General features: G+C 49.0%; 1 protein-coding gene across 2 annotated transcripts; it reads right to left on the bottom strand.

Moving 5' to 3' along the window:
- Nucleotides 1-252: 252 nt before the first annotated feature.
- On the bottom strand, nucleotides 253-23,005 carry FLCN (folliculin). 2 transcript variants are annotated; one of them, XM_088448139.1, is made up of 12 exons: nucleotides 22,744-23,005; nucleotides 20,032-20,406; nucleotides 19,707-19,853; nucleotides 17,723-17,944; nucleotides 17,270-17,430; nucleotides 16,357-16,448; nucleotides 9,574-9,767; nucleotides 9,306-9,419; nucleotides 9,046-9,169; nucleotides 6,631-6,762; nucleotides 3,772-3,877; nucleotides 253-2,202 (listed from the first exon to the last, which is right to left on the bottom strand). In XM_088448139.1, exons 2-12 carry the CDS (start codon nucleotides 20,278-20,280, stop codon nucleotides 2,001-2,003), a joined length of 1,743 nt encoding a protein of 580 aa, XP_088304265.1. In that variant the 5' UTR covers nucleotides 20,281-20,406; nucleotides 22,744-23,005; the 3' UTR covers nucleotides 253-2,000. The 2 variants fall into 2 exon arrangements, with proteins under 2 accessions (XP_088304265.1, XP_088304267.1); XM_088448141.1 differs by lacking the exon at nucleotides 22,744-23,005 and adding an exon at nucleotides 21,446-21,547.
- Nucleotides 23,006-27,862: the final 4,857 nt, after the last annotated feature.

Here is a 27,862-nt window from a genome sequence, read left to right as displayed (position 1 = left end):
AAGCACATTTGGTGCTAATATCCACCCCCTTTATTCTCCCTGTAATGTCTCCTTTATATCCTCAGTGATCCTAATAGAGTCATTATCAATTTTTATCCAAGGGTCATCTGACGTGCACTCCACTAGCTGAACGTAAATGAGAAACGCGGATTAAACCTATCACATGCCCACCTTCACTTTACTTACTAGACTGTTTCTTTCAGAGAGAGATTATAAAGATGATTAAATAACCCAATACAGAACACAGAGGTATTCATGGTCTTCTGTTATCATTTATAATTTAATTTCCGCTTTACAAAAATAGCTTTATTACACATCGATAAATACAAAACCCTAATATTTAATAATGTGGCTAAAATTGACATTTCAGTGAATAAAAAAAAAGACATTCTGAATGTTAGTATGGGAAGTTAAAACAACAATCTACAGTCCTCAAGCAAAAGAATTAAATAGGTGCGATGACGTTTTTCTTTGTACAATTAATTTAGGATAAAGCTTCCCCAATCTGTTGTTGCAGTTTTTGCACTTGTAAATAGTAGACAGCGTTTGCACAGTTGCCTGCACACATTCAAGGCAGAGCTTATTTTAGGCTGAACCAAGGTTTAGGAGCTGCAGCCTGTCAATTCAGGGGGAACCAGTAACATCAGTAAGAGAAAGTTCTTCGGTAACGTCACTAGTTGTTAGTAAAGAATAGGCCCCATTCTAATGCATTCAGCCCACAAAATGCTTTCACTCATGGTGTGTAGGTAACTGTTCTGCTTTAAGGACTGAAGACGGCTTTAGACCTATATACAAATAGACTAGAATATCATAAAGTCTGATTTTGTAGGTTGTTTGAGATTTGTCAGCTCTCTCTTTAGTTCAAATCCTTTTTAGTTATCCATATACTAGGAAACTGAAACCTTACAACAAAACCTCCAGTACCAGAGACGAATGAGCAAACCGCTGACTGGCTTACTAAGGCAGGTCATGTTGTCCACTGCTGAAGCTGGGTTGTTTCTAGCTACAATCCAAACTCATTTCTCCTCAGCAGATTAGGAGGCAGAACACCCTCCTGGACAGCGTCTCTCTTTTTTGTGGAAGTGCACCTTCCCATCACCCTCTCCGTATGTTATGTGGTAGTGCACTGTCTCTATATGTTACGTGGGAGCATGTTCTCCCAATATACAGTCTCCGTATGTTAGGTGGTATTGCACCGATTCTATATGTTACGTGGCAGCGTGCCCTCCCTACCTACAGTCTCTGTATGTTATGTGGCAGTGCACCCTCCCAACACAGTCTCCATATGGTATGTGGTAGTGCATCGTCTCTATGTTACGTGGGAGTGCCCCGTTCCAACATACAGTCTCTATGTTATGTGGTAGTGCACCATATGACACCATCTCTAAATTTTACGTGGGTACGCGTCCTCCCAACATATAGTCCCCATATGTTATTTGGTAGTGCACCCTCCCAACACCATCTCTGACCCGATACTGTCTCAATGTAGCGTTCCCGCTAGGCTGCTAGTGCCGTCCCCACCCACTGGCTGCGGGAAATATAGCAGTGCGCGGGAGCATTCACTGACACAGGAGAACTTGGTGGCAGCCCGGCATGCCCTCAAAGGTGATGAAAAGGAGTAGTGTCTTAAAGACACCCCCCCTTTTCGGGCACACACAGGAGTGCCCCTTTCTAGGTCCGGTGCCAGACCTAGATTGAACACTATAAATTTTATATGGAAGCCCACTCTTCTTCATCATACTATATGGGCAGAACCTAGAACACGACCTTCTGTACGTGAGCAGTTTAGGAAATCTGTGTCATTTGCATGGGCTGCCCAAATGCTGCGGTTGAACCCCACATCTACCGGTCATACTGGTGGGTTTGTCAGATTTGATTACAAGCAATTAGCTAGAAATATGGTTCTGGATTGTCCTGTGAATGACATAATACATATGTTGTACTGCTGCATCTCGCTCTGCTGGCTGCACGCGAAGGCTCTCTGCCACAACCCAATGCACTCAGTTCCGACACTCTGATGAGGTGGGGCTGCGCACGCTGGACATAAGGTGGGATTTGTAGGTCTTGCTGAGCCCCGTCATCCAGAATTTAAGAAGTTTTATATTGTCTTCCTCTGAAGCGCCCAGGATGCCCAGCAGCTTCTGGGTGTCCTCTTTGGGGCGACTATCCACTTTGGTGAACTTAAACAGGACCTTCACCTTGCTGCAGGAAACCAGAAAGCTTGTTAGACACGGGCATTATCAGAATCCCTTTTCATCATTAAAAATAAGTTATCTGCCTAAAGTGCAGACAAAATTTTATCAAAGTAAAATTAGGTTTACATTATAATTCTAGCAGCTTACAGGGCAGATAAGATAGAGAGAAGGCTGACCAAACCTGGACTGTCCTTTAACCACTTTCCTGGCACTGATGCATGGGATGCGAACGCAGCCAGGAGCGTGTCACCTGACCAGGTTGCTTCTCATGCGTTAGACATGTTTCTCTGGATCCCCCATCTGTAATGGAGCACAACTGATATCCTCCTCCTGTACAGGCTTCCCGGGAGTGATGCTGTGGTCTGTGACTGCCGACATCACTGCCGGAACAGTGCCCCCCCAAATGCCGTGCGAATGCACCTAAATTAAAAGTGCTAGCAGTTCCCCTCCGAGCACAAATATGCTGATCTCTGCGTGTGCACATACCAGCTGCAGCAGGGAGGTTGGGGGGGGATAATGGGAGGGGTTATGCTGCTCCACAAAAAACTTTTATTTGGGTGGGGGGGGGGGGGGCGGGTGAATATTAGGAATAAAGAATTACACATATAGTGACACATGGGGAGGGGGGCACTTAACAGTGGGGGCCCATTGTCACTGGGGGGTGAGGGTCTGCCGGGGTGGGAAGTAATATTACCATGGGGGCCTATGAACACGGGGCGATGGGTTAGGTGCAAAACACTCCCTAGGTATATATATATTTAAAAAAAAAAAACCTTTTAAACATTAAATGTAAAAAAAAAAATGCCAATTTCAGAATGGTTTTGGGGTAAATACTGCACCTATATTAGATCTGGTACATCTATAGTGCATCTGTATAAATGTCTTCCACTTTTCTTGCAATTGTGGTAACTGCCATATACTAGATCAGTGGTTCTCAAACTCGGTCCTCAGGACCCCACACAGTTCACCTTTTGTAGGTCACCCAGCAGGTGCACAGGTGTAATCATTACTCACTGACATGTTTGAAAAGATCTACAGGTGCAGCTAATTATATCACTAGTAATTATGTGGGGAGACCTGGAAAACATGCACTGTTTGGGGTCCTGAGGACCGAGTTTGAGAACCTGTGTACTAGATCATTCTACTTTAGGTAAGATGGATAATTGATAAGCAGCAGTGTAACATGTCAACTCATCATACACAAGCACTGCGCGTATAGGGCCTGCGATGGCTTTGTATCCGCGCAGGTGAGCGCAGAGCGATCGCAATGCTAACTCGTGCGTGACAATCGTCCTTCTGCGTACGCTATCACAATAGCGATCCATGCTGAATCAGGCCCATAGTGCACAAGACCTGCTCTGTAAACCTCGGCATCCCCAATACTGGAGAAGCAGAGCAGCCATTTTACATGCGCTCTCCCAGACACACAAGGACATGGTGGAAACCATGGTATATTATACAAGCACTGGCACTACGCAATGTACATAAGTCACAGGAGAGAACAGACACAGCACAGACATCATTCCTCCATTATCACTAATGCCAGGGACAGGTCAGAGCTAGGTGACGGCCTTACTTCATCCACTCCTCCTTCAGACACACCAGGCACTGCTCCACCACCTCCATAGACAGGTTCTCATTGCTCAGAGCAGCTTCTATCTTGCTGAGGATCGTCAGTCCCACTGTCAAGGTAAAAGGGGAGTTAAAGGGACCAGAGTAAAAGAAACCATTTTAAACTAAAGATCATCATAAGGGAAGTGCACCTATATGGGAACTCCCTACTACAACACACTTACGCCTGTTCGCACTGAAGTGTAGATGCTATTACATTATGTACGTCTCTGCATTTCCTGTACTTGTGTGCGCTCAGCTCTGGGTCATGCACAGGGCAACCGGGCAAATCTCCAAACCCTGCATCAGCCCTTCTATGTCCAAATGCTTCATTGCCTCAATCCATGCTACAAGTACAGCTTATCCCCCTCCTGAAGGCTGGCACTGATCCCTATGCACTATAGGCCCAGCTCTGATAACCAGTGATATTAAAGTAACTGTTGTAATAATTAAGGTTATTCAGGCAGAATGGTAAGAACATATATCTTATAGAGCTACAGATAGTGATTTAAGAAGGCTTTGTACTGATCTGCTCCTAACAGGGCAGCTGTGTCTGCAGCTCAGACCGGGAACTATGTTGAGTGGCAATATCTATGGATCAAGATGGAATTATTACCTAAATTGGTATTAATTTCCCCTTTTGCCCCTTACTGGCCCACAAAAAAATAAAAAATTTGTAAGGAATTTCTGGGACAAAGGTGTACGGGTGCCGGACTATAGATGGACAGTAAAAAGTTTGACAGTGTCTAGATAGACACCAAATGTTAGCAGTCAATAGGTCAACTGGGATAAAGGGTCGACAGGGACAAATGCTCAACACAAAAATTGTCGACGCATGATTTTTTTCCTTTTTTTTGTTAGGGTTAGGCACTTACAGGGAGGGTTAAGCACTAGAAGGCACGGTTAGGGTCAGGCACCTACCGCGACGGTTAGAGTTAGGCACCAGGAGGGAGGGTTAGGGTGAAGATTAGGGCTAAAGAAAAAGTCACGTGTCGACCATTTTTGTATCGACCATTTTCATGTCGACCTTTAGTGTGTTGACCTTTTGTCCCTGTCGACCTATTGACTGTCTTAATCCACACCCTAGGTGTACATAGGCTAAGCCTTGGAATGATCTTGCGGACAGTGGGCCTGATTCAGATTTAGGAATAGAGATAAAGGTGCGTACACACTGGGCGATTAAAGTGGACGACTGAACCATTACGATATCGTTCAGTCGTCCACTTTATCGTCCATTTTTAACGATGAACGATAATGACGACGCGCGTTCCCGCGGGTCGTTCGTCATTATCATTAATCGGGTTAACATGCAGGCCAACCTGACGATGTCGTCAGGTTGCTGCATGTTGGGGAATGGGGGAGAGAGCCCGGCGCTGAACGATATCGTTAATGATATCGTTCAGCGGGTGTGCTCAATGTCATGAAGGACATCGAGCACACCCTGCCAGGGACACACTAGACGATATCGCTCAGGGAGCATATCGTCTAGTGTGTACGCGCTTTGCACCTGGACAAACCATGTTGCAGTGCAGGGGGTGCAAATACATACTGTTATTTTGCATGCAGGGTAAATACTGGTTACTTTTGAATGTAACCCACAAATACTGTACAGCTTTATTTTTACACTGCAGCTTAGATTTGAGCTTGGACACATCTTCTCCCAAATCTACCCCTGTCTGCGCATGTGACATCTGCCCCACCTGCAGTGCCGCATGGTTGTACCAAGATGCACAGTTACTTGCTCTATCCTTAATCTATTCCCAAATATGAATCAGGCTCAGTAAATGGGGGAGGCTCTAGGTCTTACCCAGCTTCCAGCGTTATCCTTTGGCCAGTCAGCTAGTTTATGCTGGGTGCTTGTAACCATCCTACAGTATAGGCTGGATGCAATTACACACAAGCTGCTGTCTACACATTTTCCAGCCAGTTACTCTCTCTAATGCACCAAAGTAAGTTTTCTTACATACGGAAACGCATTTCATTACAAACCCCCGGAAGTACAATGTCTTGTCTGCCTGTTCAGGGCCGCACCTAGGGAGGGGGGGCTAAGGGGGCGCGTGACACGGGTGCCAGGGAGAGGCTTGTGGGAGGCTAGGTTGCTGCTCTTGTGGATTTGGAGCCGCATCCCGGCCTAGAGAGGCACAGAGACACCGTCAGTCTAATGTGCCGGTCGCAAGCCAATCAGCAGAGTCTGCCGGTCTGTGAGCTCCTATTGGTTCGCGAGCGGCGCCACATTACAATGATGGCAGTACTGACATTTCCCCAGTGTGTGACAGCCCAGTCCCGCGCCACTGTGGCATAATGTAATAGGGGCCTTACTGTGGCATAACTGTGGAATAATGTCTAAGGGGCATTACTGTGGCATAAATGTATAAGGGGTATTACTGTGGCATAAATGTATAAGGGGTATTACTGTGGCATAAATGTATAAGGAGCATTACTGTGGCTTAATGAATAAGGGGCACTACTGTGGCATAATGTGTTATAAGGGACATTACTGTGTGGCATAATGTGTTATAAGGGACATTACTGTGTGGCATAATGTGTTATAAGGGACATTACTGTGTGGCATAATGTGTTGTAAGTGGCATTACTGTGGCATTATGTGTTATAAGGGTCATTAATGTGTGGCATAATGTGTTATAAGGGGCATTAATGTGTCGCAAAACCACACACCCTTTTCGTCCTCTACGTTGTTTTTTTTTTTTGGGGGGGGGGAGGGGGCACCAAATTATTGCCTTGCCCTTGGTGACTATAATCCTAGTTTCGGCCCTGGCCTGTTGTACACCCTCATCCTGCTGCTTCACCTTCCTGACATACTAACCCCTGTCTGTGGCCACCGGGCTCCCACTCGTCACCTCAAATTCATACTTGCTGAGTGGCTCGTCGTCAACGAATAAAACCGGATAAAGGTTGGAGCGCGGAGCTGTGCGCACATCGATCATGACGGCAAATTCTGCGAGAAGAAAAATAAGAGTAGAGAGAATAATAATCCATTATATTCACTTGGCTGGGCGTGGAGGATTTATCATAAGTGAAGAACATCCTACAACACTGTGCTGATCACCGATACCAGGAATAAAACCAGAAACAGAGACACATAGAATATACATACGGAGGGGGAGGGGATTTAAAATATGTGACAGACTAGAGTCGGGAGGGATCTAGCAGTATATTCTAATGTATACATACAGCTGCCCAGCATTCATGTGCTACATATAAAAGAAGCCAGTATTGTCCCTAGGTACAAATACAGATTGTAGCTAAACTCCTGGCATCACAGCATAGTGTCCAAGTGCTACTTTGCCCCTTTACCATGTGAGGGAATGCAGCTTATAATTTTACTAGGAGGCAGTGACGCCACAATGCAGGCAGATGCTCTGAGGACTAAGGGCCATATTCACTAGGGAACGCAATACTGCGTACGCACGCACTTCAAGCCAAACCACTGCGATCGCAATGCAAACTCAGCACCACATAAGGACGCCCCACTTTACCATACACACAGCCGTAATACTTAGCAGAATAGCAAAACCATCGGTAGAATCGAGTACCATCGGACCCATATGCACACTTGCACAAGCCCTGACCTTACTCAGAAATTGTTACCCGCTACGCACGCTATGAGACCGCACACTGCGGTATGGCTTTGCAGTGGATAATTTATGCACGCCTGCGTTTCGACGACCACCCCTCCGTCACCACCATTAAAAGGGCACTTCCTGTCAATCACTCTGCGATGGGTCTGCGTAGTCACTGCGATTGCTGTCCCCATCCCGATAGTTCGCGTACACGCACCGATGCATACGCATTAGCAGGTCAGCCTGTGGGTCACATATTGCAATAATCGGACGATTGCGTGCGTATTAGGAACTGCGTTGCTTGCTGAATCAGGCCCTAAACCAATACAGATGAGAACATTCCCTAACTAGTTCATTGGTGAACTCACAAGGTATATCTGTACGAATACTTGTTGAGCCCACAAAGTGACTGCATTCACTGTGGCTGTGTAGGTGACTGCTCAGCATTGAATATTGCCTATGAAGTGCAAGTGGGGCGGAATTATTAATGATCAGCAGCGGCTCCTACCCTCTTGGATGAGGGGGGCAGCCGCTGCCCGTTATACCTGCACTGCACTAATCCATCGGAGAGGAGGAGAGGAAGAGAAAGAGCAGGGCGGGCCGAGTGATAGCAATGAGCAATGGGATCAGCACATACGCACAAGAGGCGGTGGGGCCGTACATGCACAAAGCACCGGCTTCTAGGGACTGCATTGCCTACAGCCCCTAGAAGCTGGGCAGGGCAGCCTGGGTAGCAGAGGAGCGGCTTCGCTCTTTGTTAAGCTCAGTCTGGACTGGCAGTTACAGGGGGGAAAAACACCTCCCCTGGGACTGCCTGCCCTGTGTGTGACTGGCAGGTAGCGCTGCCAATGAGAAGTCACTGCCAGTCACAGTGTAGCCAGTGCAGTCACCTAGTCACTGAAGTGGTGGATTTCACTTGGGAAGCTGCAGCCCCTAGGTAACATCCGCCATTGTTAATGATGATTTATAATCATTGATTTCCTTATTACTCTGTAACAATTAGCAGTAACTGATCCAGTTTAATCTTACACTCTCAATGCTGGAGCGCTGTTCTCAGGGAAGCTCTCTTTATGATGCACTCAGTAGAGCCATCCACAAGCCCTCAGCCAACACACTAAGGGGTCTATTGATCATTAAATATTTGCAACATATTTCCCGTAAACACTGGTTTTTGGGGGGATACCTGCAAATAATTAATAACCCCTGAATGTATTATAGAGGGACCGCAGCAGATTTCCGCAACTAGCCACAACCCCCATAGGTTTCTATGGGGGATGCAGTGCTGTCAGATTTACCCACCTGCAGCTCACACCATCTGATGGCGTTGTGCTGCTTTAGCCTGTGGGTCACATATTGCAAAAATGAAGGGGAATGGACGCCACACGTGTGTAGTCTGTCTGCTCACTCCGACGCAGGAGACAGCTGCTGACGTGGTCACCTCACTCCCAGCACATCACAGGGATGGGCTCCTTTCGATGCCCCTGACCCTGCGGGTGCAATACGTTACATTCGGGCACTATGATCGCATCCTGCAATGGTGCTAATATCGCTCCCAGTTCGCATTGCAAATGTGATTATTAATAAACGAGCCCCTAGATGTGAGGGGGGGGGTGACTACAAAGGTGTCAGCGAGAGCTTGTGATCCAATTCATACTCACCAGAGGACTGCACATGTGGGGGGATCTCAGCCTGGGGGCTTAGTCCAAGGAAGTTGCAGCGATAGGCGTCCTCGTACTTCTCACTGTATGGGATCACACGGACGCAGCCCACAGGGAGCATGGCCTAGGAGCGGGAGAAAGGAGGTAGCTATCACACTAACTTCTTATGTACAAATTGCTAAATAGTTCCTTTGCAGTGTATCAGCACCAGTAGACATTGGTCTTGCATTCATCGCAGCTGCCTGACCAGATAGACAAACCTGTAGGACGTCAAAGGCAGATTCTATGAGCTCCCGATCCTGTCCCTTCCAAATGACTTGGTTTCCCATCAGGATATGCCAGGCCAGAATGCGGAAGGCAGAAGCACCGAGCACCTGAATACAAGCAGATAGCAGGTGACAGTCAGAGCTCGCATCACTTCCTGCTGGTCCCTCCTCTCTAATCACAGCACAGGAGATGTTGGTCCTGTATAGCACCTATAATGATGATACACTGCAGATGCTAACCAAGTGTTCCTCTAAATCCCACCTGTCTCATGTGCCGCAGAGACCTGAACACGGCGGTCCTCCGGGTCGGGATGTTCCAGCTACAGTCCGACAGTGCAGACGACTCTGTGTGACACTTGGACAACTCGCGTCCTTTTAGCAGGTCAGACTGGTTTCTGGATCTCCCCTGTTCACCCTCGTGACCCTCCAAGGCAGCGCACACTTCCTCCTCTAGGTCTGCAAACAAAAGACATTCCGGAACAATAGAACCACCATAAGCGATTGAATGGATTGAATTGTGATCCATGAAAACAAATTCAATGTACATTTAGGTTTACAAAAAAACAAGAGATATGGTAAGAACTTACCTTTGTTATCTCTGTTTCTACGAAGTCCATAGGGTCCACAGGGTGACCTTGGGGTATAGCTGGATCCTGGATCCTCGGGCACCACGGAGTTAAAGCTTTTAGCTGCTCCCAGGATGCACATGGGTCCATCCTCCCCTATACCCCGCCCCCGAGCCACAGGCACCTCAGTTGGTAAGCAGCCCAGGCCGGAGGAGGAGACGAAACAGAGAGAAGGAAGACTGGAACACACAAGAACCATACTCACAGAAATGGGAGACGGAAAACCGGTGACCAGTCACAGAGCCCATATGAAGCCAGGTGCGTCAGGGCGGGTGCCCTGTGGACCCTATGGACTTCGTAGAAACAGAGATAACAAAGGTAAGTTCTTACCATATCTCTTGTCTACTTCAGGGTCCATAGGGGTCCACAGGGTGACCTTGGGGATGTCCCAAAGCAGTCCAACTAAGGGCGGGGATGCTCCTGTGCTGATAGGAGAACCCGGCGCCCAAAGGATGCATCCTGAGAGGCAAAGGTGTCAAACGCATAGAACCTCAAAAAGGTCTGAATGGAAGACCAGGTGGCCGCCTTACATAGCTGAACAGCAGAGGCGCCACGGCTAGCAGCCCAAGAAGGGCCCACAGACCGAGTGGAATGAGCCTTAACAGAGGCTGGAACAGGTAAACCCTCCTGCATATAAGCCTCAATAATAACAGAACGAAGCCAACGGGCTAGAGTCTGTTTGTTGGCAGGCCAACCCCTCTTGTGAAAACCAAAGAGGATAAACAAAGAATCCGACTTCCTCACAGAACTAGTCCGGTCCACATAAACCTGGAGTGCACGGACAACGTCTAAGGAAGTCTCCCCAGCCGAAAGATCAGGCAACTGAAAGGCTGGTACAACAATTTCCTGATTAATGTGGAACCTGGAAACCACCTTAGGCAGGAAATCAGGACAAGTGCGAAGCACCGCTCTGTCCTGATGAAAAATCAGAAAAGGGGGACGACAAGAAAGCGCCCCCAAATCTGAAACCCTCCTGGCAGAAGCAATTGCCAAGAGGAAAACAGTCTTAAAAGTTAGCCACTTGAGCTCCACTGACTCCAAGGGCTCAAAAGGCGGACCCTGTAAGGCCCGAAGAACCACCGCCAAATCCCACGGGGCCACAGGTGGCACAAAGGGAGGCTGGATTCTTAAAACACCCTGGAAAAAGGTGTGTATGTCCGGCATAGCAGCAATCCTGCGCTGGAACCACACCGACAGAGCAGACACGTGCACCTTCAGTGAGGAAAGACGTAATCCTAAGTCCAAACCTGACTGAAGGAAAGCCAGAATACGCGAAACCCGGAACACCTGGGGATCATATTTTCTGGCCTCGCACCACTGAAAGTAAGTGTGCCACACTCTGTGATAGATCCTCGCGGAAGCAGGCTTGCGCGCCCTCAGCATGGTGGTAATAACGGAGCTAGAAAAGCCCCGAGACCTCAGGACGGCTGTCTCAAGAGCCACGCCGTCAAAGATAGTCAACCCAGATCCGGGTGAAGACAGGGCCCCTGAGACAACAGGTCCCGCCGTTGAGGTAGGAGGTACGGAGCGTCGATGGACAGGCTCCGCAGATCGGAGTACCACGGCCTTCTGGGCCACGCTGGGGCCACCAGGATCAGTGTGCCTCCGTCCTGCTTGAACTTGCGCAGGACCCGAGGCAGCAGAGATATCGGAGGGAACAAGTAAGCCAGTTGAAACAGCCATCTCACCGACAGCGCGTCTATCAGACTTGTGCCTGCGTCCCTTGTCCTTGACCCGTACACGGGCAGCTTGTGATTGTGACGGGACGCCATCAGGTCCAGCTCTGGCAGCCCCCACTTGTCCACGAGTAGTTGGAATACCTCTGGATGAAGCGACCATTCCCCGGGATGCACGTCGTAACGGCTGAGGAAGTCTGCCTCCCAATTGAGGACTCCCGGGATGAAGACTGCCGAGAGAGCTGGAAGATAGCGCTCTGCCCAAGCCAGGACGCGGAACACCTCCGACATCGCAGATCGACTGCGAGTCCCTCCCTGGTGATTGATGTATGCCACCGTGGTGGCGTTGTCTGACTGCACCTGAACGGCCCTTCCGTGAAGAGCGGTGCCGGACGACTGCAGGGCTCTGTATACTGCCCGCAGTTCCAGGATGTTGATGGGAAGAATCGCTTCCTCCGCCGACCAACGACCCTGAAATGACAAGGAGCCTGTCACCGCCCCCCAACCCCGGAGACTGGCATCTGTCGTGAGCAGAACCCATTCCGGGATCCAAAAGGGGCGCCCCTCGAGGAGATGAGCCGTCTGCAGCCACCAGGCTAGGGACAGACGCACCTCCGAGGACAACACCAGCATCTGAGAGCGGATCCTGTGTGGCAATCCGTTCCATTCCGAAAGAATCAGCCTCTGCAGGGGCCTGGAATGGAACTGGGTAAACTCCACCATGTCGAATGCCGACACCATGGACCCCAAAACTCTCATTGCTGAGTGCACCGACACTCTGCCACTGCTCAGACAACTGTGAATCCGCAGCTGTAAGGAGGAGACCTTCTCTGGAGTCAGAAAAATCAGTTGCTGACGAGAGTCCAGCAGGGCCCCCAAAAGAACCATCCGCTGTGATGGGATGAGGGAGGACTTCTTCCAGTTGATCAACCAGCCGTGCGCTTGTAGACAAGCGACCGTCAGGTGGAGATGCTGGATCAGTAACTCCGGGGAGCTCGCCAGCAAGAGGAGGTCGTCTAGATACGGTAGCAACCATATCCCCTGGCTCCGAAGATGAGCCGCCATGACCGCCATCACCTTGGTAAATACCCTTGGTGCCGTGGAGAGGCCAAAGGGTAGAGCCCTGAATTGGTAGTGGTTGTAGAGAATAGCAAACCGCAGAAACCGTTGGTGCGATGTTGCTATAGGCACATGGAGGTAGGCGTCCTGGATATCCAGGGAGACCATATAATCCCCCGGCTCCATCGCCAGAATGATGGAACGCAAAGTTCCCATCCTGAATTTGGGAACCCTGAGAAACCTGTTAAGGGACTTCAAATTGAGGATGGGGCGATGAGAGCCATTGGGTTTCTGCACCAGAAACAGCGTAGAGTAATACCCCATCCCACGTTGAGACTGTGGTACGGGTATAATGACCCCCGCCGCCAGCAAGGCCTCTATGGCTTCCTGAACCTGCAAGGCCTTGGTTTTGTCCTGAGAAGGACTTGTGCAAAAAAACTGGCGAGGCGGCCTGTGCCGAAAAGACAGGGCGTACCCCTGGGAGACCACTTCTCGCACCCAGGCATCTGTGGTGGTATTGTGCCAGCACTGGGCGAATTGAAGAAGTCGGCCTCCCACTCTGGGGTCCCCCAGAGGGAGGCCCGTCCCATCACGCAGAAGGCTTATCTTCTTTCTTGGAAGAAGGGCGCCTAGCACTCCAGGCTTGCTTCTTTGGCTTTGAGGCGGTCTTGGGTGCGGACTGCTTCGGGAAGGACTGACCCTTTGCCTTGCCCTGAACCCGAAAGGAACGAAAGGCCGAGCTCCGGACCTTAGCAGGTGTAGCAGCTGAAGGGAGGAAGGCTGACTTGGATTTTGCCAGGGTATCTACTATTTTGTCCAGGTCCAGACCAAATAGTAACTCTCCATTAAAAGGAAAGGCCTCCAAGCCTTTCTTTGAATCCGCGTCTGCTCTCCAAGACCTCAACCACAAGGATCTGCGAGCAGACACTGCTGCCGCCGAAACCCTAGAGGTCAGCAGACTAGCATCCAAAGATGCTTCTCCAATGTAGGAGGCGGCATCTCTCATCTGTCCTAACAACGCCCTCTGGACATCCGGAGCTTCATCCGTAAACGTGTCCTACAAGGCGTTGGCCCACCCCTCAATGGCCTTGGCCACCCAGGAGATGGCCATGGACGGCCGGGCTACAGCCCCTGAGAGAGAATAAATAGACTTTAGACAAGTCTCCACCTTCCTGTCCGTAGGATCCTTCAGCGAGGATATAGACGGCAATGGCAAAGTAGCACTCCTGATGAGGCGTGTTACATGGGAATCGACCGCAGGCGGAGTTTCCCATTTCTTACAATGCGCTTCCGGAAATGGATAATTGGACGCCAAGCGTTTCTGTGGCAGGAGTCGCTTACTGGGCGTCTGCCAGGCCACCGCCATGTGATCCGTCAACTGATCAGACAAGGGGAACGCTGCAGAAGGAACCTTAGCTTTTTTAAAACTAGGATACCTCGACTTGGGAGCGGGTGCCTCATCCTCAATCAGAAGAATGGCCCGCACCGCCCTAACCAGAGCCTGCACATTGATGGAAGACTTAGTGTCTACCTCCTGGACTGAGGCATCTCACCATCATCCGAGGACCCCTCAGAGTCCGAAAAGTGCGCAGCTGCGCCATAACTGTGCGTTTAGACGCCCTGGAGGGCACGTCACTGCGCAACATCGACTGAAAAGCCGAAGATGCTGCCGCCAAATCTTGGACAGTGTGGGAAAGCGCATCCACCCAGGGTGGAGAAGCTGCCCCAGGAGCCTGAAATGGCACCACAGCCTGCTGCGCCACAGGGGCGGACTGTATATACATTGGCAACCCCGCATAGGGACCAACAGGCTGAGACCCCGGGGGAGTCTGCAATAATTGTGGGACACCCGGGGAATGGGGGATGGCAGGCTGGGGCATCGCCCTAGTAGGGGCGGCAGTCGGGACCGACAGACGGTCCGCGATGGACACCAGCACCTGGGAAAACATCGCCCATGGAGGCTCCTGCGACATAGGAGGTTTAAACATACCAGGGAGCGCCTGGCACCGTCCGCACAGGCCGTCCTGTGACAAATCCTCCCTATCCACTCCTGCAGAACAGCGCCTGCAGGAGAGCAATACCGGAGCCCCGGAGTGCTCAATCTCCTCCTCAGACATGACTTAGGAAGAAAACGTGCAAAATCACCCGTGTGCTGGACAACAGCCCACAATATGGCACTGTGTAGCACACAACTGTATGTGACGGACCTCACAAATACGTGATCTATATAAGTGAGGTCAGTAGAAACACCCCTCCCCCACACACCTGTAGGGCTTGTAGGAGAAGGAAAGGGATAGGTATAGGCTGACAGTAAGTAGAAAAAAAGACCATGCAGGAAGATATACTCACTGCACCTTTCCACTACAATCAACCTCCCAGATTCAGTGTCTGGGAGGGCTATAGTGCTGTGTACACTGTCCTTGTCGGGACAGGGGGACCGGTCCGCGTGCTCCCTGAGAGTATCTGCGCTGCCACAGAGAAAATGGCTGCTGGAGACCTCAGAGGAGGAGTGGCCGAGTAATCTGCAGCTCAGCGACGCCAGACTACGAGCTGAAAGGCGCGCTGAGCTGAGGGGAGGAGCCGCTAGACAGGGAAGGCTTCCTCCCCTGGCTAGCATATTAACCCCAGGGCTTGCCGGCTTCCCGCTTTCCGTTTATTTACCCTGGTGGTCTAGTGGTCTGGCGGGGTATGCCTCCGCTGGAGGGGGGGCCCGCCGCCACCGCTAGCGCCCCCGGTCTGTCCCCTTGACCGGGGGCATGGGACTGCATTTAAAAGGAACCCGCGCACCTCCGCTAATCAGCGGTGCGCAGCTTACCTTGCTCTCCCCGGCGTCTCCGGCAGCAGTCCCGGGGGAAACCAGAGTCCGGCTAGTACAGACTCTGGCTTCCCCCGCCGCGATCCCCAGTTCAGTGCTGGCGCCGCGGCGCCAGCAGGGAGAAGGAGCGGCAGCGTGGGCGTCTGTACAGACAGCCCATCGCTGCCGCACTGGAGAAAAACTGTAGTAAAAATAAATTTAACTAAGTTAAATAAAAAAAATTAAAAGCTTTAGGGGGCTGCTCCTGCAGCCCACCCCGCAGGGTGACCCGACTCCGGCCGGGCACCATCTTAAACTGAGGTGCCTGTGGCTCGGGGGCGGGGTATAGGGGAGGATGGACCCAAGTGCATCCTGGGAGCAGCTAAAAGCTTTAACTCCGTGGTGCCCCGAGGATCCAGGATCCAGCTATACCCCAAGGTCACCCTGTGGACCCCTATGGACCCTGAAGTAGAAACAAATGTTACAGCAGAAAACTCCAATATGACCGTTGTAAGCAGCACAGAGTAAATCAGGAGATGAGTGATGTGTCAGTGAGGACAAGGCTGAATGTGACAGGGGCAGTGACATGATGTGATGAGGGGAATGGAGGCAGCAGGAAATCACAGACTGAGAGTTATATAGTGGAGGGAGCAGGGTCCTCCAGCAGCACAGAGTATATCAGGAGATGAGTGATTTGTCAGTGAGGACAAGGCTGAATGTGACAGGGGCAGTGACATGATGTGATGAGGGGAATGGAGGCAGCAGGAAGACACAGACTGAGAGTTATATAGTGGAGGGAGCAGGGTTCCCCAGCAGCATTGTATATTCCCTATATTTAGATGCCCCTGGCAGTATCAGAATACAGCAGGTAACGGCAGAGTAACACATACCTGCCTGCTTTTCCATCTGCACCAGCGTGTCCTCTGTGGGGGCTCCTTCCAGCAGTTTCTCAGTCAGACGGCAGGCACAAGCCTTCAGCAACCTGCAGAAGACAGATATAAGCACCTCACCATAGCACAGTAAGCCACAGAACCCATATGATGACGAGATGAGCTGCAAAACATTGTAATTACCCTAAACGAACCTTATGGATGAAAACCAGCACTTTAGCTTCAGTTTCTCACATCATTCAGTGTTAATGGTCTATTAAATGTGATCCTAGAGTGTCAAATAACGACTCAGCAAAAGTATGTGCTTTATTTCCACACTAAGGCAGCAGTAAAGTAATTCATTTGGGAACTCAGATTTACCAATTGTGGTCTTGGAATTAGAAAATAAAAAAAGATAAGTACTTTATTTAGTTCTGTTTAGTTCTGTTACACATACAATGCCAGCCTATACGTACTATGGGGGTTATTCAGACCCAGCCAGCTCCGACGTGTGCATGCGGGAGACCAGGCTAGCGACGGGCACTCCGTCGCTAGGGGTCTCGCATCAAAGGGAGCGAGCTGTCGATGGTGACTGACAGCTCGTCCCGTTTGGGAGGCGAGCAGGGAGGCCCGAAGGAACGCCTGCCGTTTGGGGGTGGCCCCACTGACATCAGCAGTGATGCCAGTGGGGAGCTTCCTGCTCAGAACAGGAAGCTGCCCAGGGCTTGCGAGTGGTAGCCCACAGCTTAGCGATCGACCAAGAGGCGGCACTACAAGATGCAAGTGGCCGCCCTCATTCAGAGCGACCGCTTGCATCCAATGACCGCCTCTGAAGGAGTTCCTATATTTTTAGGGAAAAACTAATTTTAAAAACAGGCTCTCCAAACTTTTATACCCAGCTGTTTATAGTGACACTATCCGGAGTTCATGTTACCATGCGAAGGAGGTGTGCAGGCAGGCCCACAGGTTATCATCATTAGTGAGAGAGGTCAGGGAGCGAGCTGCGTTGCCATTTCTCTGGTGCACATAGGGTGTAAATGCCATGTTACTCCTCAGGGGGCGCTGTGGGCAGCCGAACTGCTCTGCTTCAAACACCTGCAAGGAATTAAATATATAAATGTTTTAGAACTAAATATAATGGATTGATTGGTTTGCAGTCTCATAGGTAACAGACGTGCTTTGTAGATCGGTGTATTCAAACCCATTCTCTTAACTGTGGACTCAGTAATAATTTATTGTTGCTTTAACTGGAAGTGGATTGCTGTAAAAATTAACAAAATTGTCGCAATTCCCAATGTACCATCTGCAATACTGGAGTAAATTCTGAAATAAATGAAAATAACATTGTTAGGAGCTAGTGAAAATGCCAGGCAGCCTCCTTACTCACTTTCAGTGCTTTTCCCTGAAGTTCATCTATGACCCCTCGGATCTTGGACAACAGGAAGGGCCAGGAGTTGATCAGATAAATTCTGTCCATCATGATGATAATGATACTGTACCAGCGCTGAAATCCCCGTGCGAGACTGTCCTTGATGAAGAACGTATGGCTGAACACAAAGCCGTGCTGCTCGTCCCCAAAGAAAATGGGACCTTCCCGACCGGGGCAGACCTAGACAACACAAACACAACCAACACAGCCCGGTCACTGACTGACCAGAAAACAGCCAGCATCGTCTCCACCCCAGCAGCTACACGGCAGATTTCTCAAGTGTCCTGCACATCAAATAGCTCTCACATGTGGAAGGAGACCATTTGCTGAGTACATGCACTGAGCAGGACAGAAAGGACCAGTGACAAAGGGCAACCTTAATAAAACGATTCAGTAGGACAATTAAGTAATGTGAAAGAAAATCATGCATGGGAACATGTGCTCTAAGCCAGTGGTTGCCAATCAATTTCCCCCCGGGGTACCCCTGGAAGCCCGTTTGCATTATATGTACCCCAAAAGATATGAATATCAATAAAATGTTTGGTGCTGCGATATAGAAAAGCAATAAGTGTTCTATAAACTTTATTTTAAAATGAAAAGTGAGTGTGCTTAATGTCAAATCTAATGACACTGGCCAAAGGATTGGGCAGGGTCCCCTAACTACTCCTTGCACAACTGGGGACGTGGCAAGCGGAGTACAGATACATGCATTAGCACTCTCAAATGAAAGTTATTGACGAAGACTTCTGAGAGGTGCAAATCTGCACTAAAACAAACAAAAAAAACAATCAGGATGTGTCTTGTGCAAGTCAATAACAGCAAGTGTCTGGGGCAGGACACAGAGAGGCAAAGCGTTGTCCTCCAGTACACAGATTGGAAATGTGACACACTGGTGGTGCACATGTAGTTACAGGATATGTCAACCCCCTTCACTGCCACAGTATTTCATCTTCTACATGTACTTATTATAATGGGAGCGTGATGTGGCAACGTTTCTTATTTGGTATTGTAACAATGTTATTACCCTTTGAGAGTGTGTTTTTTTTTTTAGTCTCATCAGCTGTTTACAAGTAAATATGACCAACTCGTTTGATTTTAGTTATTACATTTTTATACACACTCAGTAGAGCGCACATCACTTATAATGGCCGTCCGATATATATTTTGTGTCTATTTTCAATCCCACAGTAGCCTTCTCCCTATATTTCCCTGGGCAATGTGAATTTACAGCTGGAGACTTGCATAGTTTAGTTGCAGTTTGGTAACACAGTAATCTTGTAATACTTAATTTACCAGGAACACTAAAGGTATATTTCCCTAACCTGTAATAGCAAACCCTTACACATAAGATAGCGGACTCTCTCTCATTACTGCTGGCGGTAAGTAGTGACCGCTAGGAAAGCGATAATCGTGGAAGTTTGGGCTGCGTTAACTAATAGTTTCTTATTCATCAATTATTATTTGCAGGATATCTACCTAAAAACACCAGTTTTCCGGGGGAGAGGAGGAGGTACTCGCAAATACGTACCCCCCGAATGTAGCCAGGGACCATAATTGCTTGCAAAAGCAGCCCCTGTAACATCTCTCAAAGGCACGATCAAACCGCGCATGCTCAGTAGGTGCGCCTGACGATGTAGTGAAGGGATCGCGATCCTTTCACTACTTACACACCACAAGGAAAGGATCCTTTTGGGACCCCTGTCCCCGCGAGAGTATTATAGTACATTTGGGCGATTCATTATTGCCGCGAATAGCGGTGATAATAAATTATAATTATCGGGTCTAAGACTCAATAATTAATAAATACGCCCCATAATATTGAAGCCTGTCATAAATTGGCCACGATCTAGCAGGTGGTCAGACGTATTGCAATAGATTTTTCTGTGGTAATAACACTTCAAAGAACATTCATTCATCTGTCATGTAACCTTGCTGCCATTACCTCACAGCTTAAGCTCCGCACACAGGCCTGGCGCACAATGCTGAACAGTTGTGGGTTGTTGGGGTGCTGGTGGCTGACATATTTAATGGAGGTCTCCTTGTCATGGCTAATGTACCCAGGGTGCCCAGCAGCCAAAGACCGGCAGCCCTGAACGAGGACAGAAAAATAAAGTTTGAAACATTATACCACCATATAATATGGATTACAGTCGTCAGCCGAAGTGCAGGTGATCAGGATGTCCCCACAAGAAAAAAATACAACATAGCCATAAATTAGGATAATCTGTTACCCATAAGCCAGTTCTCTGTTCTGCATTCCTACTTACCTCACACATGTCTGATTTCTTCAGCCTGGGGCTGTTGGATTCTGCGCTCGCTCCTTCCGCCGGACTGTGTGACCGGATCCTGCTGCTCATCTGGATCCCCCCTTCTTCCTCCTCCACTTGCTCCCCCTGACCCAAACTGTCCCCACAGGTAGCCCCTTGGGGCAGTGGCGAATGAAGAGCCTCGGTGCAGAACAGAGTGCGTGGTCCGTGGAGCTCACAGAAGTGGCACAGCGCCACCATGGCGTTCATGTTTACTGGCGAGAGATCCCTAATCCAAGACGCAAAGACTTCATAGAGCTGCTGGACTCAGAATAAAACCAGCAGCCATGTAACGCTGCAGTGCTTCAAAATGGACCAAAACAAACAGAAATAAGCCTACAAAATAAAAAGATTTATTAAGATTTCACAACAGGCTTTTCTTCATTCATATGCAAGTGGCTAGAATGTATATATATATATACATATATATATATATATATATATATATTTTTTTTTTTTTAATAGATTTACTTTACTGCATCTGGATAAAATTAGATTCTTATTGTAGAGTAAGCTCATTTAGTCTCTCATGTGATCATACATGTTCTGATGTAGAAGGATCTCCATAGCTCTAAAATACTAAATTTATCAGCTAAAAATAAATGTTGTGTTTACAAACTGATTTTTCTTTTTTAAATAGGTTTTGCAGGAGCCGTTGCGATTCCTGCGAGATAATTAGTCGTTTTAAAGAGCCAATTAGTTTAAAGGCAGGACCGGGTTGGTTTTGCTTTTAAACTAACTACGGCTTTACATCTTGTGACTATCTTCCTGAAATCAAGCCGACTCCAGCATATCGCAGGCTATTACACTTGGTTTTCTAATACTATGTCAGTCATATAGTTTATGAACTGTACTGTGATATCCCATTTTATAGGATCTAAAAGAAATGTCTGAAGGAGAAGAAAGAGGACCTCATATAAGGTTATAAGAATATTCAATGTGACCAAATATTGTCCTATCTACTTTTCAACTGTCCCTGTCTGGCTTTCAGAAATCTTGAAAACTGGGGACACATTATTTATTTTTAGCTGTGTAATTGTAGCAACAAGGACAAAGACTAAAGTATTCTGCTCTAGTCACAAAACTCCAAGATGACCTACTATGTTTATAACCTGCAGCAATGATGCACGGCACTGCCTCTATGGCACGATGGGTCCTGTTACCCCTATTACTGGAGTCATGACCACAAATATATAATCTACTGTAGGTGTGTAATCATTCTCCACACGTTATTACTAATGACCATGGTCCTCAGAACTAGCTCCGATATGTCCTATAGTAGTTCTACTCATCATGAGCCCCTACATGCTTTATCATTCACTTTGCTGTGACAGTCCCGTGACTCAAAGACACACTATTGTCGAACTACAAGTACCTGATAATTCTGTCACAGCATGCTGAGCATTGTAGTTCCACAGAAACACCAGCACCACCTTTTCTATAACCCCATATTACACTGTATCCCCCTATAGCCCAATACACTATTATCCGCCCTCTAGCCCCATGTTACACCGTGTCCCCCTGATAACCCCATGTTACACTGTATCATCCCCTCTATAGCTCCACATTACACCATTTCTATCCTATAATCCCACATTACCCCATCTTACACTGAGTCCACTATAACCCCATGCTACACAATGTTTCCCCTCTAACCCCACATTACACCACATCCCCTCTAAATCCCCATATTACATCATGTCCTCCCTATAAGCCCACAATATACCATGTCCCCTCTATAACTAGACATTACACCGTGTCCCCCTTATAACCCCACGCTATAACTCCATGTAAAAGTTTTCCACCCCCATAAACACGTATTACACTATGGCCACCCACAGCTATAGCGAGCGGCCAGGAAGATGGTCAAGACCGTCGGGCTTGCGACGAGACCCTTGTGGTAGGATCTCGTTGCCGCAAGCCCTGGAGTGCTTTCGGCTCTATCAGAGCCGAGAGCACTCCCACTGACATCACTTGTGACCATCACCAGACAGTAGGCGTTCCCGTTCAACATCGACAGCACGCCCCCTTTGTAGCGAGACCCGAGCGACGGCTTGCCCGTCGCTATCCGGGTCTCGCACAAGTGCACGATGGAGCCACCTCCGTCGTGCGCATGCGCACTGGGCCAACATCGACCCGCTTGCGAGAGCTCAGCACTTGTGAGCGGGTCTAAATCAGGCACTATGTCCCCCTATGATCCCATGCCACAATGTATCATCCCCTATAACCCCACATTACACCGTGTCCCCTCTATAACCCCATTCCACACTGTATCATAGGTACTTGTGTACTTTACGGACTCATTGCAGAGAGAACCAATGTGTCCTACACTCATTATTATTATCAATCATGGTAATGTCTAAATCCCCTTCACCGTATCATCCCCTATAACCCCATGCCACTGTATCATTCCCCTATAACCCCACATTACACCTTGTGCCCCTTATATCCCCATGCCACACTGTATCATCCCCCTATAAACCCACATTACACCTTGTCCCCATAATACCGTGTCCCCCCTATAAGCCCATGTCACACTGTATCATTCCCCTATAACCCCACGTTACACCTTCCACCCATAACATCGTGTCCCTCCTATAACCCCACGTTACTCCGTGTCCCCCAATAACCCCATGCTACACTGTATCCCCCAGCTAGGGCGCCCAGACCCACCTGTCAGGTCGCCATGTTTACATCACATGACAGCTGACTGCTCTTTGGGCGAGGATACTGTTGGACGGTAACGGGGGTGTATAAAGACCGTACACCCCGGGAAATAGTGTCACTACACCACGGACACGACCACACTCGGTGTTATGCTGCGGCGAGGAGGGAGGAGGAGAGGGTGGTATAATAGGATATTTCCCTATCACCGAGCACCCCCCCCCCCGCACAGCTGGAGAATGGTCTGTCCCGCAGCGCCTGCTCCTGCACGAGGTGTGTCAGCTGATCCGGCCAGCACGTGACGCTGGCGCAGCTGCTGTGAGCTGTCACAGGCACATGCTGCCCCCACTGGTGGTGGCGTGTTACTGCAGGGAAGGGAGAGTGCGAAACAGGGATGGCCAATTGGTTTCATCCTTGTCTTTTGACTGACTGGGCCGTGTGGCAATCAGAACATGGGGACGGGGCATCGTGGGGGACGGTGGGGCGGAGGTATACTCCGTGTCCCGACACTTGGTAAAAAATAAATTAAAAATAATTCAGTTATGCATAATTAACGTTTTGCTCCATGAGCGATATCGTTAAGTGTTTGCCGGGCTCAATGTCGTTAACAACATTGAGCCTATACACTGAACGATATCGTTAATGATATCTTTCAGTGACATCACCGGCAGCATCCCTGAACATGCACAACCTGACGATATCATGTTCAGATGATGAAAGATATCGTTAACGATCCGTGGGAGCGCGCATCCTAACGATATCTTGCATACACACTGGAGGATATTGTGAACGATTGAATTATTACGTCATTCAATCGTTCACAATATCGGTGTGCGTGTTTTCGCCGGCATTAGATATCGATGAAAGGAAACCATCTAGTTCTCCCTATCGATGGCAAAACATACCTCCCAACATTAGGAGCCCCACAGTCTGGACCTCCGCACGCCTGCCCGAAAAGGGGGCGTGGCCTCATCATAAATGGGGCGTGGTCTGATGACATGCCCCCATTTACATAATCTCCGAGATGCTGGGCTGTCTCCCGTACTGCGAATAGATGCTGTGCGCATGCACACAGCATCTATTCTCGCTCTGCATACCCGCTGCTCTGCTATGCAGAGCAGCAGTGTATGCTACCCCCAACTTCCCCCCCACCGCGGGACACTGCGGTGGGGGGGACAGTGGGACAGTCCCAGAAAAAACGGACTGTCCCGCTGAATGCGGAACAGTTGGGAGGTATGGTAAAAGCATTCGACATTGGCCATAAACCATCGATTATTATGAATCACTGATGGTCGATGGACATCCCTAGTGCGAAATCTGTCACTGTGGTGTATATTCACTAGAGTGAGTTTTTAGAAGTATGCCCACAGTAACATTTATTTAGCACCTTCTAGAAAATAATAGCTAGAATCTGATTGGTCGCTATGCACACTGATTGGTGCACACACACTTGCCGATGCTGGGAGCAACGGCGGGGGGCCATGCTGCATTTGGCAGTATGGTCCCCGCTGACGATAGTGCCTGGCGGACCTGCATGCTAGTCCAACGGACACTGTCGCTGACAACGCACGAGAGCCCACATCGTCAGCGACAGAGCCGGTACACACTGGCCGATGTGGACGATATGTCATCCGATCCGGTGGATCAGACGATATATCGTCTAGTGTGTACCCGGCTTTAGCATTGTATAGGGGAAGGAGCGGGGTCCCCCAGCAGCACAGAGTATATCAGGAGATTAGTGATATGTCAGTGAGGACAGGGCTGCATGTGACAGGGGCAGTGATATGATGTGGGCAGGGCATGGAGGCAGCAGGAAGCCGCAGACTGATAGTTATATAATGGTAGGAGTAGCAGGGGCGTTTCTATAATAGGGGTGTGCGGTGCACACAGGCCCCAGCGTCCAGGGGGATCCCGCACCACACACCATGCACCCATATTATTTAAAATTTACCTCTCCAAGGTCCAGCGCCGGGTGTCAGCGCTGTACAAAAAGACGGAAAAATGGTCGCCACGGCCATTTTTCCGGCGCTTTGTGCATGCGCAGCAGACTTCGGGCACACTCTAGTGCCCAGAGTCTACTAATGCTCCGGTGGCCGGCCAGCCGCGTCAGTCGGCTGCCACATGCCGGGAAGAGAAGAGGGGGCCCCAGACGGGGAATGCACACAGGCCCCCTCCTTTCTAAAAACGCCCCTGAGGAGAAGGGTCCTCCAGCAGCACAGAGTATATCAGGAGATGAGTGATATGTCATTGAGGACAGGGCTGCATGTGACAGGGGCAGTAACATGATGTGAGGAGGGGAAAGGAGACAGCAGATATCTACAGATGGAGAGTTATATAGTGAAAGGTGCAGGGTTCCCAGCCAGATTAAGGTCTGGAAATTATCAGAGACGTGAAGGTCATACTTACCTACTCTCCGGGGAGTCGTAGGAGGCTCACGATTTTACAGGGAACCCCCCCGCACCCCTGAAAGAGTAGGAAAATCTGCATCCCACACACTTCCTAGTGAAGTGGGCAGGATGGGGAGATTTCAGAGCAATTTGCGGGTCCATAGGGAGGGGGCGGAGATAAATTACGTGAATCGTAGCATTTAGCCCCGCCCTCTCAAGGACCCACGAATCGCTGGGTTTTCCTGCAAAGTGGCGGGACCTAATGACGGCTATAGTCAAGCTCCGCCCCCGAAGATGAGAGCAGCAGGTCCTCTCCGCAGCTCCCGGAAAGGTGCAGAGAAACGTCGGTAAGTATGGAGAAGGTGTGACCAGTGCTGTGTGGGTGTGGCCAGTGCCGTGTGGGTGTGGCCAGTCAGTGCAATACGGGTTGTACACCCCCTACACTATGAGACCCAATGTTTGTTCAAATATGTAACCATAGAAAAATTTTATAATTTTGTGAGAAAACTAGAAATACAAGTTTAATACTTTTGATTAATGGATGTCTGTACATGAATACTGCTGTCCTGTCAGTGCTATAGCACATGTGACTTAATTAGTATCTCAGTTATTTTAATACAACCATCTGTAATATCCATCTATGCTCAAGCTGGGATATCCTTAAAACTGAGACTGTTAGTGTGTCTAGAGACAGAGGGCCATATCCAACTAGACGTAAAAACGTTAATCTTTCGCATGTGCAAACTTTTCGCACCCTTCGCCCGAATGTGTCCCTTTTCGTCACTATCAGGTATACGGGTTGTCCGGCAATTCTATTACAAAAGAAGCGATGCAGTATTCACCCCAAAAAATACATGGCGTTAGCGGCAATAAGTGCACCTGAAATTGGGGAAATGTGCCTGTACCCCAAAAAATGCTAAACAAACATAGGATACTAGTTTAGAAGTGTATTATTGGGCAAAGTCAAAGGGTTTGGGATTTTTAAATTGTGTCAAATGGCTGTAATATGTATTTATTTAAAACAGTGGAAAAATTATAGAAAGTAAGTTTATTTGGCCAAAATAAATGCTGCTGTTAAATTAGGGGTACATAAAAATGGGTGCAACTATATATTTGAGTCAGTTTGGGGTACTTTAAAAAAAAAAAAGTTAAAAATACACCTGCTGCAGCCACCTGCATTCCCCAAAAAACGTGTCCCATCCATACAGCCCCCCAAATTACCTACCACACTACTTTACATCCATTTTCCAACACATTTTACATTTTGACCCCATACATGACGTCATTATTATGGGGAAATAAGTTAAATAAAAATATATTTTGCCTAATTAGTCATTAGGGAGGAGAGGGGTGTCCAAGGGGTGCTGAACTAAGGCCCTGATTCAGAGCCAGACGCTCTGACAGAGCGCTCGCTCTGAATCAGGGCCGGCCTTCTTGCTTTCTAGAGCGGCCTCCTGGCCGCTCGCATAGCTGTGGGTGACCACCCACAGCTATAGCAAGCAGCCAGGAAGATGGTCGCAATGGTCAAGCCCATCGCGACCATCGGGCTTGCGACGAGACCCTTGTGGTAGGATCTCGTTGCCGCAAGCCCAAGAGAGATTTTGGCTCAAACAGAGCTGAAATCTCTCCCACTGACATCACTCGTGATGTCAGTGGGGCCGCCCCCACATGGAGGCGTTCACATGGGAACGCCTCCGTTTGGGCAGCCATTCCCCCGGCCCGCCCACCAAAGGGGGCGTGCTGTCACTCAACATCGACAGCACGCCCCCTTTGGTACGAGACCCGGAGCGACGGTTTGCCCGTCGCTCTCCGGCTCCGTCGCTATCCGGGTCTCGCGCTTAGCGCTCGCAGGCGGGTCTGAATCAGGCCCTAAGTTCCCACATTTTTAGCCCAAAATAGGGTTTCTGCACATTTTGTCACCTGCTCTGAGAAGGTGAAAACTATTCGCCACTTTTAGATGCACAAATTTTGCATGTGCGAAAAGCCGCAGCTAATAGGATAGCACGATACGCATTTTTGGCGAAAAGTTCGCACAAGTGCAAACTTGTCGTCAAAACGCTGCTTTTCACGGCTAGATAGATATGGCCCAGAGTTTGAAAAGCACTGGTCTAGAGAGAGGATAGCCCTTTGCTCAGTGACCTCACCAGCAGTGGCGTAAGTTCATCCCAGATGCCCGGAGGCAAGTTCTAATTTTGGTGCCTCCCTACACCACACTGTAATGTAGCATTTCACAAGCAGATACACCCGCAGTTGCACACAGAATATAGGTATGCCATCAGGGGCTGGCTGGCAACTTTCAGCCTGGGGGGGCAAAACAAGCAAGTGGCCCTGGTTGCACGTAAAAAAATAATAGCCCTCACAGGAGAAAAAATAAAACACAATTGACCCTACAGGAAAAAAGACTCAAACTCAATGGCCCTCACAGGAAAAAAAAAATAAAACACATTCATTGCCCATGCCGCCCTACAAAAATCTGACCTGACCTGTCAGACTCACACAGCAGAACTACTAGCTGCCGCCACTTCAACTTGCAGGCGCTGAAGAGCGGAAGAGAGAGAGGAGATCCCAGTCTCCCCCTTGCCCTCAGCTACGGGCAGCACCGACTAAGTCACTGCAGATCACAATGCACAGTACCAAGCCCTGGAAAGAATTAAAGTGAATGAAGATAAAGTACCAACCAATCAGCTCCTGTCAGTCTGTAAAATGACAGGAGCTGATTGGCTGGTACTTTATCTCCATCC

Source organism: Taudactylus pleione, unplaced genomic scaffold (assembly GCF_031769625.1).
Source record: "Taudactylus pleione unplaced genomic scaffold, aTauple2 ptg000451l, whole genome shotgun sequence".
Classification (NCBI taxonomy): domain Eukaryota; kingdom Metazoa; phylum Chordata; class Amphibia; order Anura; family Myobatrachidae; genus Taudactylus; species Taudactylus pleione.
This window is presented reverse-complemented; position numbering and strand designations above follow the sequence as displayed.